Source organism: Emys orbicularis, chromosome 2 (assembly GCF_028017835.1).
Source record: "Emys orbicularis isolate rEmyOrb1 chromosome 2, rEmyOrb1.hap1, whole genome shotgun sequence".
NCBI lineage: Eukaryota > Metazoa > Chordata > Testudines > Emydidae > Emys > Emys orbicularis.
In genome coordinates, this window is record NC_088684.1 from 61014426 (window position 1) to 61036012 (window position 21587).

At 40.9% G+C, this 21587-nt stretch overlaps 1 protein-coding gene across 1 annotated transcript in view; it reads right to left on the bottom strand.

Moving 5' to 3' along the window:
* PREX2 (phosphatidylinositol-3,4,5-trisphosphate dependent Rac exchange factor 2) overlaps window positions 1-21587 on the bottom strand; it is a 310741-nt gene that overhangs the window by 185703 nt on the left and 103451 nt on the right. Inside the window, exons 7-10 of the mRNA XM_065397932.1 lie at window positions 16626-16759; window positions 13491-13594; window positions 6309-6458; window positions 1088-1232 (exon numbers count right to left, since the gene is read on the bottom strand). Coding sequence (XP_065254004.1) covers window positions 1088-1232; window positions 6309-6458; window positions 13491-13594; window positions 16626-16759 — 533 coding nt within the window. The remainder of the gene's footprint in view (window positions 1-1087; window positions 1233-6308; window positions 6459-13490; window positions 13595-16625; window positions 16760-21587) is intronic.

Below are 21587 nucleotides of genomic sequence, written 5' to 3' on the forward strand. Positions count from 1 at the left end.
GACAAATGATATTCTCAATCATAGCAAGTAATATAGTGATATTGAAACTTCTCTATCAAATAAATAAGTATGAATAATTTTCCTGGTGCTAAATATATGGCCCTAAGCAATCTTAGACTGTGCACCCAAAATTTGAGGGCCCACAATTAGAGGCCAGTTTTGAATATTATGGACCAAGTGATTTACATCAGAGAGCATTATGTTCTTATTCCATGCCAACTACATTATGAATCAGGAGGGATGGAGTGAAATGCTAGCCTCATTGACGTCAATTGGAGTTTTGCCACTGATTTCAACTGGAGCCAGGATTTCACCCATGGGCTTTAATTTTGGTTATTACACTCACTAGCTGAGTGACTTTGGCAAAGTCATTTATCATCTCCAAGCTTTCGTTTTCTCTTCTGTAAAATAGGGGCAATGTTAAATACTTACATCACTAAGTACTTGTGTGGAAGCACTAAGTGATGTCTATAAATGTTTCATAAGTGCTAATCTTTCTTAGGATTAGTGGAGGATGAAGGCTGGAACAGAACTTTGCATCATGGGCTCATTATACCATCTGTGTCATATGGCATTCTTAAGAGGCTCACCTCAAACAGGAGTGGACTTTCTAAGGTCCTTAAAACCAACATGCAGGGCTCCTAATAAACCAAATTTAATAACTCCTGACTTTCCTTCCTTCCAAACAAACAATAAGTTCTTGAAAGGCATAAGACTGACAGCTAAAACAATTTTGAGGTTCTGAGGCCAAGCCATTCTGAAATTATAATAACTCAAATCAAATCAAAGAAGTTAGGAAAATGTTCCAAGTTCAAAAAGTGACACCACTTCATCTGATATGCACTTATACCTCCAATGTGCCTTTGCCAATTTACATCTATCTTCCAGAAATGTTCTACCTTGGAATAAAATTATACCTGTGAAATTTCAGGCAGATTGATTTAAATTTTGGTTAATGTAGGGAATGGAAGAAAATTGGGCCTATAATAGGAAGCTTCTTTCAACCTTAATTATAGATAATACTATACAAGATTTAAAACATGTTTCTAGCTGCTTAAAATCCAAATGATAAAAATGCATACCATACCTTCCCAGAAAACATTTGGGGAAAGTAGTTAGTTTTCTTTTCCTGTCTTTGATCAGGTTCCCTTGTTTGCACATCATTTTGTAGAGTTTCTCTCCCTGCTCAGAGATCATCACCCAAGTGTCTTGTTCCATACCCAATTTTAAACCTGCCAACAAAATCCAAAATGCTTTTGTATTTATAAAACATTTCCCAGCTATCACCATTATCTTTCAAATTTTAGATATAAGTAACAAACATAAAAAATAAATATTTAAGTGTATAAAAGCAGAGTCATAACTGGACACATTAAATTATCTTTATGAGTACTTAGATGCTAATATTAATATGAATAACAAATCCCCGTAAAAGTAAACAATAAAATATTCCAAAAATATCTGAGAATATATTAGAATGTTATTTATAAACTCCCTACAGTAAAGTGACAATCAATGAAAGTTCCTGACAGCATATATTTATTCTCTCTTACATTGATATCACAGTAGGAAATATTAGTGTTGTGCTTTTCATTGGTTTCAAATGAATACTCCCTCCCCCCCCCCCCATGTTTGAGAAAAGCTTTTTCCATTTTTCAACTTTTATTGTGTTATAAAAAAATAATTCGTATTTATGCTTTATCTTATATAATATTATATATATAATATAATATCTTATATAATTTGTACTTATGCTTGTACTACTGCTTTATCTTTTTAAAGCTCTGTACAAAGACTAATTAATCCTCACACATACCCTTCACTGTAGAAAGGCAAGTTTAGTTCATCCTATTCTACAAATGGAAATTAGTGTTTGAATTTTTATTCACTTCGCAGTTTTTACAAAAAAAAAATTTACATGCTTTTCAGTTTGTTAATTTTTTCCTCATTTTTTTGTGTTTTTCTTATGCGACCACTATTACTTCTTTTGAGTAAAAGATAGCCTTATTGTTCAGAACATATTTTCCTTGAACTACATGATGTATTGACCACGCATGAAGACCTGTGCCCCCAGAAAGTATTGGAAATCATCACAGCTAAGTTTCTTTCTCTATAAATGGTTCTGAACTCTGCAAAAATTGTACAATGTGGAATTTTTGGTATGTATTTTATAGAAACATACTCTCAATTTATCTGAGTTTTTTCAGATTTTATCAGTTTTAAAAACTGGAAATCTTCTGTATGAGTAGTAGGTTATTTAATTTTTTTAATCTGCAATATAAACAAAACAAAGATAATAGTGGCATTAGTTGGAAAAAAGCTGATAAAATATAGCATTTAACATCGATACAGAAATGGTTCTCACTAAACATTCACCTGATACTGATAATCCAGACAAATGGATTAACCAATACAAGTATGTTCACTCCTGGGGAAAAACAACTTAACCAGTATACTGCCCTTAGAATATATGGGTCAAATGGCATCCTGATGCATTACACTCACATCACTTGCCTTCATTTTTTAAAATAAAGGAGTAAATGCACAACATCATAAATCTTGTTTGAGAATATGCTCCTATTAAGTTAATAAAGACAGTTTAAATGTATCTTCCTGCATTCCCTAGGTGATTGCATAAAAGCCAACAAACTGTATTACAATCCTTTTTATATAAAATCTCCTGATACAGTTGGAGTTTCCATTACACCAGAAACATAGTGATATAAAATGGTCCTGGTCCATAGCTCAAGTTAGAAGATTAATATCTACAATAAACCCAATACTTCAGCTATAGCATTCTTTTCCATTTTGCTCAGTAGCATTTACCTTGATTTCAGGAACCAATATAGGTTGAATTTCTCTCAATATCTTTCAAATAGCTGGTTTTGATTTAGCATTTCAGCTTATTTATTTGGGAAAGATTGCCATAGCAAGAAAAAGGTGTCCTTTTTGTTTAGATAAGGAGTTGAAAGGGATCCATATCCCAGGAGATCAACATTCTCTGTGTTCAGTTTCTTTTTTCCTCCTAGTTGGTCCAAGTCTTTTTCCTATAATCATTATCTGTACTATAAGAGTTTCTCCACTGGTCAATTTCATGTTGGATTTCCTGGTTGTGTGTCAATTAGTTCCTTCCACAAAGGAAAGCATCTGCTCATAACCTCCTTATCTGGGCAAAACTTCTAAGGAAGTCAATGAGAACATTGCCTAAGTAAGGCATTTAAGAAGCAAGGCTTATTCTAAATTGATCTGTTAGACAACACACTGATAGACTGGAGTTATAGCAGTTCAATAGCACAACTTGTGATGGAAAGATAAAGCAACCAGGTCTCTTTCATTATTGGATTTAGAATTGTAACAAGTTGCTTAAAGGTAAAAGTAAAAGAGCTTGAAAAAGTTTAGCTACAATCCATGACGTTTACATCCTACAGTTGCTAGAGGGACTATGGAAAAGCATATACTACAATTTTTCAAATTATGACTACTATGATCCTAATTAAATGAATTGTGTCTCTCCCCTTTTTGATTTTTAGAAAGTTATGTGCGTGCAAACTTCATCTGAATTGCACACACATAAAACAGAAAAATTTGGTTTCATGTCTCATTAAGTAAACATAGAATTAAAGCATCTTTTTATTCGTGGTGAATGGGAAATTGTTTACAGTTACTTTTAGCGTATTTGAATTCTGTAAAGATGTTTGTTTGGTTCATGAGTCATCCAACATCCTGCTTGTAATTAAGTTGATGCATCCTGCCGCATAAGAGGTGTTTATACAGATGTTTTGGAAATTGTCTGGGTAGGAGGAGATAGAGCAAGTTTATGAGTTGTCAGAAGATAAGCATTTAAGGAACAGATTGTTAGATTCTGTGATGGGACCCAATATGACTGTTGCCCCAGTCTCTCTTTATCTCTTCATCTGCCATTCCATCCCCTTCCCCTTTCTCTTTCTATTTACTTCCTCCTTATATCGTAGTTATATCTTCAGTGGCAAAAGTATTGCTATTAACCATTAGTTGAGAGAAACTGCAGACATGACAATATGGGCCCACATTGTAAAGTTCCATTCTGAAATCCAAAGTTGTGTAGTGTTCAAATCTTGCGTTTTCATTTCATAGAATCATAGAATCTCAGGGTTTGAAGGGACCTCAGGAGGTCATCTAGTCCAACCCCCTTCTCAAAGCAGGACCAATCCCCAATTTGGCCCAGTGAAGCCTGCACAGGGATCTGAACATCATCAGGCACCTCTCTACTGGAAGCAACTCAACAGCAAAATTTTATAGCACCAAGATGGGTAATAAAAACCGACAGCATATCATCATGAAACACTTTTCAAATGGCCTCACTTTTCATGTGTGAACTACAGATGTCAGTCAGGAGGCAGAGCAAATCAAGATAGATAGTACCCAGGTTGTCTGGCCTGATTGGCTGAAACCTCTCTGACCAAGTTGCATGAAAGGCCCTAAACCAAAAGCAGATAGTTTTCTTTCTTGTTTTATGCACCTGGGTTTCCCCCTTGTTTCCTCACTCACCCTTTCAAACGTTGAGTACTTCGAGGTTTAAGCCCCTTCACCATTATTTATTATTAGTATTTCTACATATTTATTATTAGTACTTCTATATATTAGTGCCTAGATTCTCCAGTGGAGATTGGGGTGCTTGGTGCTGTATAAACCTATGATAAGAGACAGTCCCTGCCCTGAAGATCTTACAACCCAAATAGAAAAGGCAGATAAAGGATGTGAGAAAGAACGTATTATTATCATCATTTTACATATGGGGAACTCAGGCACAGAGTGATTAAGTGACTTGCTCAAGGTCACACAGAAAATCTGCGACAGAGACATGAAATGAAATCAAATCTCTTGAGCCCTAGACCAATGCCCCAACCACAAGGCCGTGCTTCCTTTCATCATCAAGACTCCATATCTTGTTACTTCCTATATTATGTTTGCTGGCAGCTGAAGTTAGTGCTATGTAAGTTGGTGCTGTGTTGTCTCTCATTGGCTTAGTTTTCTATTCTGCACTGTGTTCACCGTGAGTACCTGGGATTATGGCCACTTATGAAATCAGGTTTACATTTTGTCTAAGGTTCTTCCACACACATTTAGCTTTTTAGGAATGATTTTGCCTAAGATGTGGATTTTCACCTTCCTCCACTTGGGGTGTGATATGGGTGTAGGGGTGGTGTCATACTTCATATTTGTATTTCTGGTGTAACTTTTCGGGAGGGGGGGGGAATGTACATGTTCTGGTTTTATGCTTCAGAAGATAGTCTTTGCTGCAAATCAGGATCATGAAGAACTGATGTATCAAATTACACTGCCTTCCCAGTGACAATGGTGGGCCACTAAGTGAGGCTAATCACATTTATTAGCATTTTGGGGGTATAAGCTGTCATTTGCATTACCTGGAGGGTGGCTCATCTGCATGAAGGCCCAATACAGCCAGCTGGCTCATTTCAAAAGCATAGGTAGCTTGTCCCAGGATGGCACCAGTAAATACAGACACATTAGCAGATATTATGGGGCAGATCCTCAGATGGTGTAAATTGTCATAGCTCAACTGGCCTCAATGGCACTAGCTGAAGATCTGCCCCAGGGACTATCAAGCTTCAGACCAAGGCAGCTGTCAGATTCCCATAATTCACACATCCCCAAATTGTGTAGGTGTGCCCCCCTAGGGAGATGAGACACATGTTCAGGGGGGCACGGCTGAGCCCTAGGCAAGCCCCCACAGGGAATGGGGAGGGAGCACCACCCAGCTCCACTCCCGGCCCCGGCTGCCGGCCCTGGCTGCCAGCCCCGTGCCCGGAGCTCCGCACCCCGTACACTGGTTGCTGGCCCCACGCCCGGGGCCCCAGCTGCCGGCCCTATGCCCGGGGCCCAGCAGAGGCTCTGCTCCCGGCCACACCCCCATCTGTGGCCCCAGCCTTGGCTCCCTTACCCCTGTCCACGTCCCCTCCCCCTCCCCCTCCAGGAGCCACAGTCCCGCTCCCAGTCCCAGCTCAGGGGAGAGGGGGTGCAGACCGGGGTAAGAGGGGGCACGAGGTAAAATGTTTGGAGACCACTGCAACAATAGCATCAGTTACCAGTACACATGGCTGGAGTCACATTCAGCAATGATGTCCTTCCTGGTTGAAATTTGGTTTATGTGTTTCAAGTTGTTATTACATCAGTGCTTCACAGACAATTTGACCCAACATCATGGGTCTGCCCTATCTGGAGCTTGCCACTTGGCTGTACTTTTAATGAAAATACAAATGTAACATGGTCTGCCAGAAAGAAATGCAATGTAAAGTTTATTCACCTACCTTTCCTTCTCTCTCTCTCTTTTAGAATAGCTTCCAGCCATTCTTGCTTCTCTTCAGAAGTTTTTGCCATGCATACAAACCATTTGTTCTTTGCTGTGTTGTGGATTTTCCAGCCATTAACAACAATGTGGCCACTGCTATGATAGTCAGCTGGAAATAGATAATGGAGAGAAATCTCTCAGAGTAGCACGAAATGAATTAAATATGACTGTTTTTTATTAGACTCCCCACCATAATTCCTCAGCTCTTCCTGTAACAAACAGAAGAACAAGGAATTTAAAGTATTGTTTCTCTAATTTTGACAATCAAAATCCACACAGATTGTAAGCTATGTTGTATTTCCATATATTGTATTCCCTGCCGAAGAAGCCTTCAGTGAATTTAGTGTTTTTGAATAGTGTTAGATTGACAGCCTTGGAGCTTGAATTTCTCTATATAATCACAGATGTTCTATTATTTGTAGCTTTCCCACATTACACGACTAGAGTGCCTCGACCTAAGGCTGCGGGTTTGTCACAGAGGTCATGGAAGTCACGGATTCCGTGACTTTCCATCACCTCTGTGACTTCTGCAGCGGCCGGTGCACCTGGCTCAAGGGCAGTCTCAGGCCATCCCCTCCCCACCCCAGCAGCAGGTTGGTTGTAGGAGGGGGTAGGAGTTGGGGCACAGGACAGGGTGAGGCGGGCTCAGGGCAGCACTTCCCTGTGGGGCTCCCCAGAAGCAGCCACATCCCCTGCTCAGCTTCTAGGCGGAGGCGTGGCCAGGCAGCTCTGCACGCTGCCTCTGCCCAGAGCACTGGCTTCGCAGCTCCTATTGGCCGGGAACCATGGCCAATGGGAGCTGCGGGGGCAGTGCCTGGAGGCAGAGATAGCCACGCCTCTGCCTAGCAGCTGAGCAAGGTGGACGTCGCCACTTCCGGGGAGCCCCCCAGGTAAGCACCACCCAGAGCCCGCCTCACCCCATCCCATGCCCCAGCCCCCTGCCCCCTCCCACACCCAAACTCTGCTGCTGCTGAGGGGGGAGGTGCGGAGCCAGGTAGTGAGCCTGCCAGCCCCGCCACACATCCCCGCCCCCCCAGCCCCCAGTGGGGGTTCCGGGCCATGCGCCAATGCCCGCCCACCCCCCCAACCCTCGGGTCGCCCTCCTTCATACACACACACACACACACACACACACACACACACACGTACGTTCTAGTCAGGGGTATATAGTAAAAGTCATGGACAGGTCACGGGTTGTGAATTTTTGTTTACTGCCTGTTACCTGTCTGTGACTTTTACTAAAAATACCCGTGACTAGAACGTAGCCTTACCTATAACCCATTCTTCCAAATACAGAAATGTCAGCATTAGCACATACAGTATAGTATGTTTTTGTTTTCAAATATCTTGAATTTTCAAATCTATTAACTTTACCATATTCTATCTTATGAACAAGCTTTATGCATTTTATTATTCATTAATGTTACTTCCGTTTTAGTTACAACATGTCTTTAAAATTTTGATGTTAGTACTTTCGTCTATGAATCTTATCTGGAAATCTGCTAAACAAACAATCTTTCACACCCAAAGTAGTGTCCTTGAACTACTTTGAACATCCTTCAACAGAATTATCTGCCTTTCCTTTGGGCAGAAATATTTGCAAAACCCAAGTGACAACAAAAATCATTTTATGAAAAATATAAATTAAAACTTGAATTAACTACCACTGTGCAATAAAAAAAGATCTAAGGTCAACAGTATCTCATCACTAACTTTCTTTAAGAGGCAGGAAAATCCAAAGGCCAGCCAGAAACCATCCTAATAACTTCAGAGCTTTATACTTTGCAAATCCTTTTTCATAATTCAGCCCAGTTTTGTATAATGAGATGGGATTTTCCAAAACTGAAACCTTTGCTGAAATGCTTGCTGAGATTTATCATAAATCTCAGCAGACATGCTGGTATCCTTTCAATAACTCTGCATTTTAATAAGATGGAATGCAGCCAAGTATTGTATACATAGGCTGGGAAACATCAGTAACTGTCAGAATGTATTGTTCAGAGAATCAGGAAACTGATGTCTAAATATTCAGCTGAAGACTCGTTCTGGTGCTCAAAAGTGTATACGAGAGAGTGTAAGTGTGTGAGAAGAAGAAATTTACAGTAATTTTTATAACATTATATTTATTATACTATTTACAAATTTTTCTATGGCACTTATTACTGTAGTATGTGAACACCTAACAAACAAACACTGATCTATTTATCCTCACAACAACTATGTTAGGAAGGGAAATACTATTATCTCCAATTTATTTACGCACCTAACTTACATTGATTTCAGTGGAATTTAGGAGCCTAAATACCTTTGAGGATCTGGGCCTAAGTGACTAGCCAAGGTCACACAAGATGTCCATTGCAGAGCTTGAAAAAGAATCTAGATCTTCAGACTACCAGACCAGTTCCATTATCACAAGATAATACTTCCATATTTTATGTGCTGTTATTACAGTGGGAGCTGGCAGCAGCTCCTATATTTAGGTTGCCTAAAATTTTTATTACAGGAGATTGCTGAAACCTTTTTCTGAGAAACTCTAACATCTCCATTGTTTGCAGCAGGTCTTTGAAATTTGGTGTGGGGAAAGCTCTTGGGTCCAAGGAGTTCGCTTGCACTGTCCCATGTATTGCCACTCAAGTTTTGATGAGTTATAAACTCTTGAAAAACACCACTTCCCGTCTTTTGTGTTATTCTGTCACTTGCATGCCTCAGGAAAAGTTTGGCAGCATATCAAAATATAATAACTCAACATGAACATTCTAAGGCTGGGACCATGTTGTTGCCAAAGCATCAGCATCAGCACACACTACACTGGGAAAGCCCAGGAGCTGCTACAGCAACTGTAGCATGGGAGGCAAGGTAGGAAAACCAGGCCAGGCCCCTTCCACAACCATCCGCAGACTCAGCACGTGGTCCTAGGAACCCATCTATTCCTTTCTGGGAACACATGAGGTGGGAACTCTCCTATCTCCCAGAGAGGAGGGGAACGAAAGAGAGCCTAACGTAACCAGGCTTCCTCTGATCAGTACCAGCAGCCCATCCCCTCCATTGGGATAACAACCTTCTAATGCTAACATAGTTAGCCATGCAGCTCAAGTGGTAGCAGCCGGGCAGTGCCAAAGTTCTGGGGTTCAAGCCCTGTTGATTATGAACAACGGGGACTTGTTGCAGTTGCATGTAATAGCATTTGTTTTTCTCCTTTTTTAAAAAAAAAACTAGGAAATTCTATAAAAAATATTTTAAATAAAAATATGTAGATTGCAAAATCATCAAAAAGCACACAAAAACTAGTAAATGACAGATACAGAGTTGCTCATGCAATCTTAATTCAGCTCTTTGTGCACATGAATTATGGCACAGTTTTTAGTTACATGATCATAATACTGTTTTTTTCCAGTCTCATTCAGTGCATGTAATGGATGCAGAGGGGAGAGAATTAAGATTGCTCAGCAATAGCAAATCTGGCATTTCCTAACTTTTGAGTGCTTGACTTTACAACCTAAATAATGTTTTTTAACATAGTTTGTTTTGTATGTAATTATAAATATACTTTTCTATATAACATTTATACAACTGAATTTAAAAAAAAAACAGATAAACATTACCATGAAAATAATGTCTTTTCTGTTCTAATAAATACAATAAGAAAAACAACACTATGCCTCCTGATGCTTGAAACAAAATGAATAGCTTCCACAAATTGTAATGCTCAGCCAAGGCCTGGCTTCATCAAGAAAAATAGCTTTTAGGAAACGCATTGTTAATTTCCCCAGGCACATCATTTGCATTATAATATATCATACACATAAACCCCTCTTTTCCCAACCATTTGCTTCTGCTAACCAACAATGAGGGATATAACAGCATTTTTCTATGTCTGTCAATCAACATACTCCCCTAACAACTCTCTCGATTACTCACTCCTGCAGAATCCTCAAGTACAACAATGGAGTCAATAAAGGTATATCAGTTTACACCAGTTGAGAATCTGACCCAATGATTTTAAGAAAAAAAGGTTGTCCATTAAAGGCTTGCACACCAAAAAATTGCACATCAGAAGATCTGGAAACACCACTCAGCCTCCATTTGTCTTTACTGTTATTAATATTTATAAAAAGAGCAGTACATTTGTGTGAAGTTTTACAGAAATTCAAAGGCAAGAGCCATACCCCACATAGCTCACAATCTAAATTAAATTAAACACTGAACAAAATGATGGCAACAGAGAATTAAGGGGAAGAAAATAATATAATTCCAAATAGGAATATGCAAAACAAATGTGAATGAAGCTTGAAATAATAGATCAGTACATTTAGCAATAAGACAGGGCAAAAGAAAAGAAGCAGATAGCACTAGGTTAAACATCAGCTGTAGAAGCATCATGAATTAAGTGGGTTATAAAGGAGGCATTTGAATGGACACAAGGAAAGGGAGATCACACACAAGGGGGCAGCGTGAAAAAAGGCATGATGATGCAAGTGGGAGAGAGAGATGAAAGGAGCAGCAAGGTAAGAAGCTATGGTGCAGCATAAGTTGTAGGGACAGCTGTATGTAGAAAAAAGGTGTTGGCAAGGGGACAGTTGTACAGGGACCTGAAAATGAAGTTGAAGCATTTTAACATCATACAGAGAATCAGTGAAGCAACATAAGGAGGGGTGACACGGCAAAAGCAGCAGAAAAGGAAGAGTATTTTAGCATTCTGTACAGATCGATGGGGGTAGGAGGAGAGTCAAGGATGCAGGAAGAGAGGAGGTTACAGTAATCCAGGTAAGAGAACCAAAACATGAATGTAGGCCTTAGCAGCAGTGAAAAGGGGAAGCACTGGATTTTAGTAAAGCTTCAGAAGAAGAAGTGACAAGATTAAATAATAATCAGGATGTGAGGACAGAAAGAAAGGAAAGAGTGAAAGATAACCCCCAAGGCTTTTAAGTGACTGAGGGGATAACAGCATTTTCTTGGGAGGGGGGAAGAGAAATGAGAGAGAGGGAAACTATATAGGAGTAAAGATGAAATGTTGATAGGCTTGAAGAATCAGTATGATAACCAGGACAAGACAATGAAAGGTGAGGAAGGATGTGAGCCTGAACAGAGTGGAAGAGATTAGGAATTGAGAAGTGTGATGGGGCAGGTCAGCAATATATTTATGGTATGAGAGATCATGGGAGCAAATGAGATCACCCAGGGGTTAGATGTCAGGTGAAGAAAATGAAAGGACTATCGCCAAAACTATAGCAAACACAAGAGTGAAAGGGGAGGAGAAGGAACAAGAGGGTTCACTAAAGACTACATTGAAGGAGTGGTCAGCAAGGTTGGAGGAGAGCCAAGAAAAGATGAGAGACACAAAAACCCAGGGATGAAAGGGTCCCACGTATAAGTTGGGGGTTGAGAGGCCAAAGATTATAGAAATATCAAGAATAATGGGTAAGGAGATATCACCCTTCGACTGGATGAGGAAGAGGTCATTAGCGTCTTCTGTGAGGTAAGTTTCAATGGCACAAAAAGGGTGGAAGCCGACTGAAAAAGAAAATGGAGGAGCACTGGGAATAGACAGCATGCTCAAACAGCTTGGAGATGAAGAGCAGGGAAAAGGAACAAAAGTTAGAGAAGGAAGCAGGACTGAAAACCCTCCTTCTGACTTGCTATGAAGATAATTATCATCCTGTAATCTTGAAAAAAATGAAAAGCGACCAACTACCGACTCCCTCCCTCCTTCATCTACCTGATTTCTCCACCCACCACCTGCTTCTTCCATCAGACAATGAAACCTTGCATTTAGAAAATGTTGAAAACAGATTTTAATCATTTCCAAACTTTTGTCCCCAAAATTTTTTGAATAAGGAGATTTGTTCAAACTGACCCTTTTTCATGAACAGTTTCGATTTCAACAAATAAACATTTTCTAATGAAAAAACATTTAGTTGGATAATTCTCAATCCACTCTATCCATGAGCTCCCTCTCCTTCTTTCTACCCCTCTCACTAGTAAGCCTTCCTCCTGTGGGGAAGAATGGGCTGCTTCTTTCCCTTCCCCATTTCCCCTCTCCCCCTTCTATGTGCTGCAGGGTGTGAGGCAGAAATCCCAAACTGAAAAAACAAACCTCCAAAATATTTCATTTTTTTAAAACTGAAAACCAAAAACATGTCGTGTTGGTAAAAATGTTTGGATTCCAAAAACCTGGCAAATTTTAACTGAAACCCAAACATTTTTACAAAATGTTTTCAGTTTTCACTTTCCAGGTTGTGTGGCATGTGTGTAGGTGTGTGTCTTTAAACAAAAAACAAGAAAATTATGACCAGCTCTATGCATTAAAATTGTAAAGGAATAAAATATCTTTTTTTCCTTTTCCTCTTTTTAAACTTATTATGTTGCAATTATAGCATATAAAAGCAAATAAGATAATGTTCTAAAAGACGCAACTTTCAAAACTGTTTTTACTACCACATTATAGGAACAGGAATCTCCCATGTAAGCATGCTGGATGTTATAAAGTGAAATTTAAGCACCATTTCAGTCAAGACAATAAAGATCACTTTAGCATTTCATCATGACTCTGCCACCAGTTTAAATCAGTCAGCTGTGACTGATTGACTAGGGGCTTGTCTTCACTTCCAGGGTAAGTCGACCTAAGTTTCACTACTCCAGCTACGTGAATAACGTAACTGGAGTCTATATAGCTTAGGTCGACTTATCCCGGTGTCTTCACTGTGCTGTGTCAATGGAAAATGCTCTTCGGTTGATTTCCCTTACTTTTCTGAGAGAGCTGGAGTACTAGGGTCAACTGGAGACCTCTCTGCTATCGATTTAGTGGGTCTTCACTAGACCCGCTAAATCGACCCCTGCTTCATCGATTGCAGGGGCATTGATCTCCCCATAGTGAAGATCAGCCCTAAAACAGTAATTGCCCAGCTCATAATGTTTGAAATCAATGATGCGTCACAGAAGCACAGTTTTAGTGGCACTATCTGCTTCTATAAAGTGAGATCTTTATTATTTCCTTTAAATCTGATACTGCAAGGTGCTGAGCACTCTCCACTCCCTCAGGAATCAATGGCACTTGAGACTGCTTAATGCTCCACAAGAGATGCTCAGCACCTTACAAGATGAGTTTCTTTATGTTATAACTGATCACTGCAAATGTACTCACCTGTGCCATCATCTACGTTCTCCACTTCCATTACCTCTGTGTTTATTCTGCCTCGAAAAAGATACCGATGGCCATCAGTAGATGCTTTGCTGTTCTTCAATCGTCTTGTAAGAGAAAAAGCATAAGAACATTGTCCAAACACCATACTATACATTGTTTCTGTACCAAAACTACTATTATTTTTATGCATTTCCGTAGCATCTAATGGCTGCTATAAGAATCAAGGTCCAATTGTACTGGTGCTGTAGAAATCAGAATGGACCCTGTCACAAAGAACTTATATCTCTTATAGAGCTGTTATAAAATTATAGTTAACTCATAATATAGTTTAGATAGCATTAGTACAGTGGGGAAAGTGGAGAAGGTTCAGTTAGGATGACACCCCCTCCCCCTCCATACACACACAGCATTTTCATTCTAAACCTCTTTTATCAAGGAGTCCGGTGACACCTTAAAGACTAACAGATTTATTTGGGCATAAGCTTTCGTGGGTAAAAAACCTCACTTCTTCAGATGCAACCTTATGCCCAAATAAATCTGTTAGTCTTTAAGGTGCCACTGGACTCCTTGTTGTTTTTTTAGGAAGTGAGGTTTTTTACCCACGAAAGCTTATGCCCAAATAAATCTGTTAGTCCTTAAGGTGCCACCGGACTTCTTGTTGTTTTTGTGGATACAGACTAACACGGCTACCCCCGATACTCTTTTATCAGTCACTTCTAGTTTGCTGATTAACTACCTTTCGGGCTGAAGCCTCTCATGCTTCCAGGAGAGAATCATTCTGGAATGTTTGATAAACATTGATGCATGTTGCATCCACTATCGAGTTATCAGAACAAGAAGTTTTTTTGGAACTGTTAGGAAATGTACTGAGGCTCTTGGCTCTCAGATATCTCTAAGACCAATTTCTTTTCTAAACTTCCAATATGCCATGTAGGGAGCTCTGGGTGAAGAATACGTTCCACTTTATTTCAAAAGCAAATGCCTGAAAGCACAGCATAGCTTATGACTGTGATAACCGTGTGCTGAATATGCACAGTAAGTTATTTTCTTTAACTTCTTAAGCACTAATTGAGGTAGGATACTCCAAGTATATCCACCTGCATTTACTTGAATGATCCATTATGCTTACAGGGAAGTTTTCTTTCCCATATGCTTACTGAATAATCCTTATCTGAACAACAGTTTAGTTACTACATTTTTATCAAACATAAAACAGGCATATTGACCATGCAAATTTTTTCTTGCTTCAGTATTAAAAGAGGGTGACACAAATACAAAAGGCCGGGGAACACAGCAGAGATGAAGCAGTATGAGCTATGAGTTCCAGTTGGTACACATATTGTTTTTACAGAAATTATAGCAATTAAAACCAGCATTGACTTTAATGAGGTCTGAATTTCACCCTTCATTCTTTAATTTTGGTCACCTACATTTGTATAGGTGATATTTGATTTAGCAATGTTAGGCCCCCATTCAGAGAAACACTTAAGTACATGCTTAACATTAAGCACAGTTCCATTGACTTCAATGAGAGTGAAGAACATATAAGCATGTGCTCAAGTAGTATCCTGAACAGAGATGCTTTCTAGAATCAGAGCCATAGTGATGAAATACATATATTGACTACAGTTACAAACATTCTAAACAGGCATCTATCTTTGGGGATGGGAAAGGAAATAAGGGGGAAGAAAGGAGAAGGAAGAATCTTAAGACTTTACAGTCATAGATCAAATGCTTACAGCTTCAACATGGAATTTCAATATTTTATCCAGGATGGGCACCTTTTCCTCTAATAATAACTCATCTTAGCCATTCACCTAGATGCCCTGTTCCCCTCGCACAACAGACTGTAAACATACTTATGGGGCTGAGTAAAAGTTCTTAAAGGAACCTTAACCATGAATCCCCTTATTTCTGTGAAACTAAAATCTCAAGCCCTGTAACACACTAACTAGGATTCAATTTGTTCTCATTGAATTATAATTTTCTCTATATCTGATCACATAAGTGATTACAGGCAAGGCAGTGTGACCTAAGGGCTATAGCACTGGATTGGAATTTAGGAGACCTTGGTTCTATTCCTGGCTCTGCCACTGGCATGCTGGGTGACCTTAGGCAAGTCATTTCCCCTCTCTGTGCCTACCAGCTCTTTTTATGGGGACCATTACAGGAGAAGGCTGAATCAGTGCATTTCCTGGCCACTCTGACAAAGTTCCCTTCAAAATTGGTGCCATCAACTTTTTGATCTGTAGTGGCTCCCTATTTCTTCCTAATGCAAAACAGTCTGTGGCTGATCTCCACCACTGAAGCATTCTGCCTTGGCAGACCTTACACACCCAACGCCCTCCACAAGGGTCTATTCCGGTAGAAGCCACTATAGATCCTAGAGAACATCTTTCCAAAAATCTGTAACTAATGCAGGTGAAGAGATCTTCATAGCATCGGCATATAATCTTATCCTGATGCTTTGGGATAAATAAATCATAGAGCATACTGTACATATGATAACATGAATAAATAATATAATTTATTTTGTACAAACATTCAGAAAATAACTAGACAGATTTTTTTTAGGAATAAGGAGTCAAATCTATTCACAGCTGTCTAAAAAGTATATATCTGACAGTTTTCAAACAGGAATTGTACTCCCAATCAACACAATAGACAGTTGAAGTCTCACACTCATTTTCTAAGACTTCTCTCACAACCTTAAATATATATTATTTACAAATTATTCATTTAGGGTCATTCATATCCAGAATTCCACTGACTTTGGATATCCTTGGATGGTTATAGGTAAGAGTCTAAGTTCTACTGACTTTCAATGAGATTTAGGCTCTTAAATGTACGTCACTTTTGAAAGTGGTCGTTAGGATTATAAATCCCATAGGCACTTTTGAAAATATATTACCCTTAAGCCTCAATTCTGTAAAGGGCATCTGTGCAGGCACAGGGGTCCTCTTGCATGGTTCTCTTTGCAATGTTGGGTGCCTTATACCACAATTAAAACAGTTTCCCCCATCTCTGTAGTAGTTATTTAGGCAATATCCATTTTTTTTAAAGTCTCTCACTAGGATGTACTTGTTTATATGGGAAAAATGTAAATAATTTCAACAGTAAAAGCTAATAAATTACCTGTGTTTTCGTTTACAGTAGACCAAAAGATTGTCAAAAAGAAAAAATACCCGCTCCTGGATATTTCCTGCAGAAATTTTCAGCAAAACTCCATACATTAGCATTTCCGTGCATGAATCTGTGATGTTGGACCCCTAAACCAAATCAAGAGAAGCAGATTAGTCCATGCAAATTGATGATGATTGCAAAACCAAGCAGAATGCAGTTTTCTATACAAATTAATTTTCAATTATAGCAGTTCCTTTTTTAAAAATTACTAAAAAGAAAAACCCACAGTAGCTTGCTTTTAAGTTTAAACATTGTTTTGAAATGTTTATTTAATGAAGACTTTGCATTAATCCAGTGTTACCATCAGGTTCTGGGCTTTATTTTCTCTCTTTCTTTTTGTGGATTATTAAATCTCCCAAATTATATTAATCTCAGTACATGACAATTTAGCCAAATGGTTAGAGTTAGGTTGGCTATAAAAACCATAACAATGACCTTCAAATAGCTAAACTATGGTGTCAGTGTTCTAAAGAATACTTTTAAAAATAAAATTCTTATGAAAAAATGAAATTAGAGGGGCCATGTTTCAGAAGACTGCATACAATATAAATTCTATCCCACTGAACCTAATTTGTCAGTGAAGTAGTTCTGATGTATTTTAAATAGTTAAATGTATGTACTTTCATACCAAACTTTCAAAAAAATAAAAACAAAAACAATCAAATTACAAATTATAGACAAAGCTGACAATAAAGGTTTTAACACATTCCAAGTATCAGTGAAAATAGGTCAGCTGTTCCAAAACTAAGGCTAGTGAAAAATAAGTAGTTTTGCCAATGATTAAAAAGTTCTCCAGTGGTTGGTTTGAAGAGTTCTAGCACCTCCATGCTTTAGAAAAGGAACTTGTCATTTGGCTGGGAGATTGCCTATCTTTTGCTGCCCCCTGACACATGGCCGGCTCTGGCTTTTTGGCCTCCCCAAGCAAAAACAAAAAACAAAAACAGGGCAGCCAGAACGGGAAAGCAAAAAAAAAAAAAAAAAAAACTGCGGCGGAGCGCGGGTGCAGGGGGACCAGCTAGCGGGGGTGAGGGGGAGGGAACGGGCGGGAGAGAGAGAGAGAAGGGGGGCGACCAGGGCTACAGCGGGGCGCTGCCGCGCCGCCTGCCACCTGCCGGGAGGGCTCCGCTTCGGTCGGCGGGGAGGGAAGGACGAGGACTGCCCTGCCGGGCTTGCTGCAGGGCGCTCCCGTCCTCCGCACCGCTGCCCCCTACAGGGCAGCCGAAGCAGAACAACAACAAAAAAAAGCGGCCGTGCCGCCCTAGGATTGGGTGGAATGCCGCCTCGTTCAATCTGCCGCTCCAAGCACCAGCTTGCTCGGCTGGTGCCTGGAGCCGGCCCTGCCCTGACAATCCAGGCAGTTTTGGTGAGATATAAACACTTGAAAATCACCATATACTCATGTAAAGGAGCTTGTTAAAGACTTTGCTGCTAAAATTTCTGAATATGCTGTCTGCACTGAGCATGCTATAACCACAGATCTCTCTACATGCCAGTTACACTGAGCATGCACTTAGGGTGCTATGAGCTACCTTCATGATAGGAACAGAGCTATAGCTGGAAAGAGTCCAGCGGAGGGCAACAAAAATGATTAGGGGGCTGGAGCACATGAGTTATGAGGAGAGGCTGAGGGAACTGGGGTTATTTAGTCTGCAGAAGAGAAGAATGAGGGGGGATTTGATAGCTGCTTTCAACTACCTGAAAGGGGGTTCCAAAGAGGATGGATCTAGACTGTTCTCAGTGGTACCAGGTGACAGAACAAGGAGTAATGGTCTCAAGTTGCAGTGGGGGAGGTTTAGGATGGATATTAGGAAAAACTTTTTCTCTAGGAGGGTTGTGAAGCAGTGGAATGGGTTACCTAGGGAGGTGGTGGAATCTCCTTCCTTAGAGGTTTTTAAGGCCCGGCTTGACAAAGCCCTGGCTGAGATGATTTAGTTGGGGATTGGTCCTGCTTTGAGCAGGGGGTTGGACTAAATGACCTCCTGAGGTCCCTTCCAACCCTGATATTCTATGATTCTATGTGGGGGAATGCAAAAGAAGCAGCAGTCATGGATACCGTTTCCCCATAATCCCATCACTTTGGCCCAAGGGAAGATGCTCTGAGTTGAGATCCAGGAGGAAATCAGGGGTTCTAGTCACAGCTCTTCCTCTAACTGTTGTTAATTCTTTGTACTTAACAATATTTACTACAGGGGTGTACATTTCCAGTGCACACTAACTGCTCTGTGTTAGTCACACTAACACTAACCCTGCTGGCATTCACTAAAAGTGTACTGTTTGAAATGGGCAGGCTTCAGGCACCAGCGCAGGAAGCAGGTGCTTGGGGCAGCCAATGGGAAGGGGCGGCACGTCTGGGTCTTCGGCGGCAATTTGGCAGCGGGTCCCTCAATCCCTCTTGGAGGGAAGGACCGGCTGCCAAATTGCCGCCAAGGAATGAAGCGGAGCGGTAGAGCTGCCGCCGAAGTGCCGCCAATCGCGGGTTTTTGTTTTTTTTTTCCTTCGCTGCTTGGGTCGGCAAAAAAGCTGGAGCCAGCCCTGGAAATGGAACTACATTAATGCACACTATGGAACTGTTAGTGTGCATCAGCAGGGTCCATATGGGCCTGTTAATGTGCAACACACAAGTGAGCACTAGAATTCACACCCCTTTTATGCAGACTAATGCACCAAGGAGACAAGCCGTCAAACCACAATCTTAGGAGGCAGACAAGTATCATTCACTCACTGTACTGTTAAAGTAAAAGCGGTAGCACAATGTCACCCCTGCAGAGCTGGGAACAGACTCAAGTCTCTGCTATGACAAGTTTCAACCATTTACACACACTGTCTTTCAGAATGAATCTGCCAAATCTACATGTCTGGCTGTGCCATCTGTAGCCACTAGACAGAAAACCACCAATTTTCAGCAATTTTTTATTGTTTTTTTCCTGTGGAAAATTTTGATGAAAAATTCCTTTCATATTTTTATTGGGGGGATGATAACCATTTTCCAAACGGCTCTAGTAATGAAGCTTATTGTTCCATGTTCATATACCAAAAGACCCAATTGACCAAACTTTTTTTTGCTGCCCCTCCCCCCAACTCCTGCCCGTCCAGGAAAGAAAGTGACTCACTGAGCAGGCGGTTCACACCTGGGATGGCAGCAGGACCACTGGCTCCATCCTCAGAGGAGCCCATGGCAATGTGGCACAGACCAGACTGGGGCTCCTCACTCTCCCTCCCTCACTGACCGCTAGGGACTCCCTGCATGCTCTCCTCGCTGATTCCCTGGCTTGGACCTGACACCCAGCCACAGGCCCGCAGCCCATCCTGCACCCCCCTCCCCCTGATAACCTCATCATGTCCCTCCCAGGGACGTGTGCCCACAATATGAAAACCAATGCCCCACTTTATGCACAGGTAAAATGAATAAGTTACTTTGACTCTAAATGCCTGACATGATTAAAGTCTCAATTTTAACACTGCATTAACTGTAGTTTTCATCATATCACTACTCTGGGTATTATTTTTCCTTTCCTTTTTAAACAAACTGCTGGCTGAGGTCTTATAGAGATGAAAAAATGGCTTCAGCGTGTTGTATTAAATATACAAGTGTTCCATGGACTCCTTTTCCCTTGGAGATCTCCCATCTGAACATTAAACAATGATAACCTTACTTATCTTATAACATTTGACAAGATCCAACCTGTGATGGTATAATTGTAGGTCAGTGATTTTTGTTAACTGTTATTGTATTCATTGAAGCCCTGGAGAGTGACAAAGAAATCAAATCCAGCTCTTCCACAGAACACTATCACAACGCCTCCAGAATATAGAACCTTTCAGTATTCTTTTGATTTATTTAGCACTGTAAGGCCAATGAGGAGGCTGATATAGTACTAGAGGCCAGGCCACCAGTCCCTCTATCTGCTCCTTGCAGATTGTCTTCTGTGAGAGCAGGAACGAGTTTTGAAGGACACATTGGATTAGTGGGAGGCATAGGAACCCACTTCAGACTCCACTGAGGAGTAAGAATACCGCCAAAGGCCAGGGTGGTACAGTTCCAGGAAGAGACATCAGAGACTGGGACTGGAATCTAAGTTGAGCCTGTGGTACCGGCGGTACCATTGAAGGCTTCCTGGCTATTGGTACCTAGTGTTGAAATGGAGCAAGTATTGGGGTTCTAGATACTGCCACACTGAAGAGGCCTAGGATGACGGTACCAGTCCTGAGACCAAGGGCCGATGCCATAGCCTGCGCTGTGTGCAATGGTACTAGGGTGACCAGATGAGAGGAAGAAAATATCGGGACACATCGGAGGGGGGGGCGGGGGGGGCGCCGGCGGAGGGGGAAAAAAAAAAAAGGAGTACCGCGAAATATCGGGTCTAATTGCGTCCCGACCAAAGATCGGTCGGGACACGGGACAAACGCCTAAATATCGGGACGTCTGGTCACCCTAAATGGTACCAATAATGGGCCTTCACCCTGAATCAGCAGTGATGGAAGTACCAAGAAGCATCACAGGTCCTTTCCAGCTGTGTAGGCCTCTGGCATCTGGGCTAAGATCGATGGTTGCCATGCAGAAAGCAGAGGTGATGGATCCTCTATTGTTACTGATGAGGTAGCTGGCCTTGATGATCTTAGGGTGGGCACCAGAGTTGAAAAGTTCAGTCCTACGAGAAGCACTGTGAAACAGTACTGGGGAGTAGTGAGCCAAAAGCTGCACTTTACCTTCAGTACCAGAGTGGCCTTCTGCTGCAGAGGTGTCACGCACCAAGGACTTTGAATGAGTAGTCTATGCTGTTTTCTTTTTGGCTTTAGAGGATGAGTGTGCTCTGAGCACTTATGCTTTCTGGAGGACAGGGTATCCAGAAATGCTTGCTGCTGAAGGGGGTCTCCTTTAGCCTCTGTCAATGGGCAAGGTTAGGAGAGCACTCC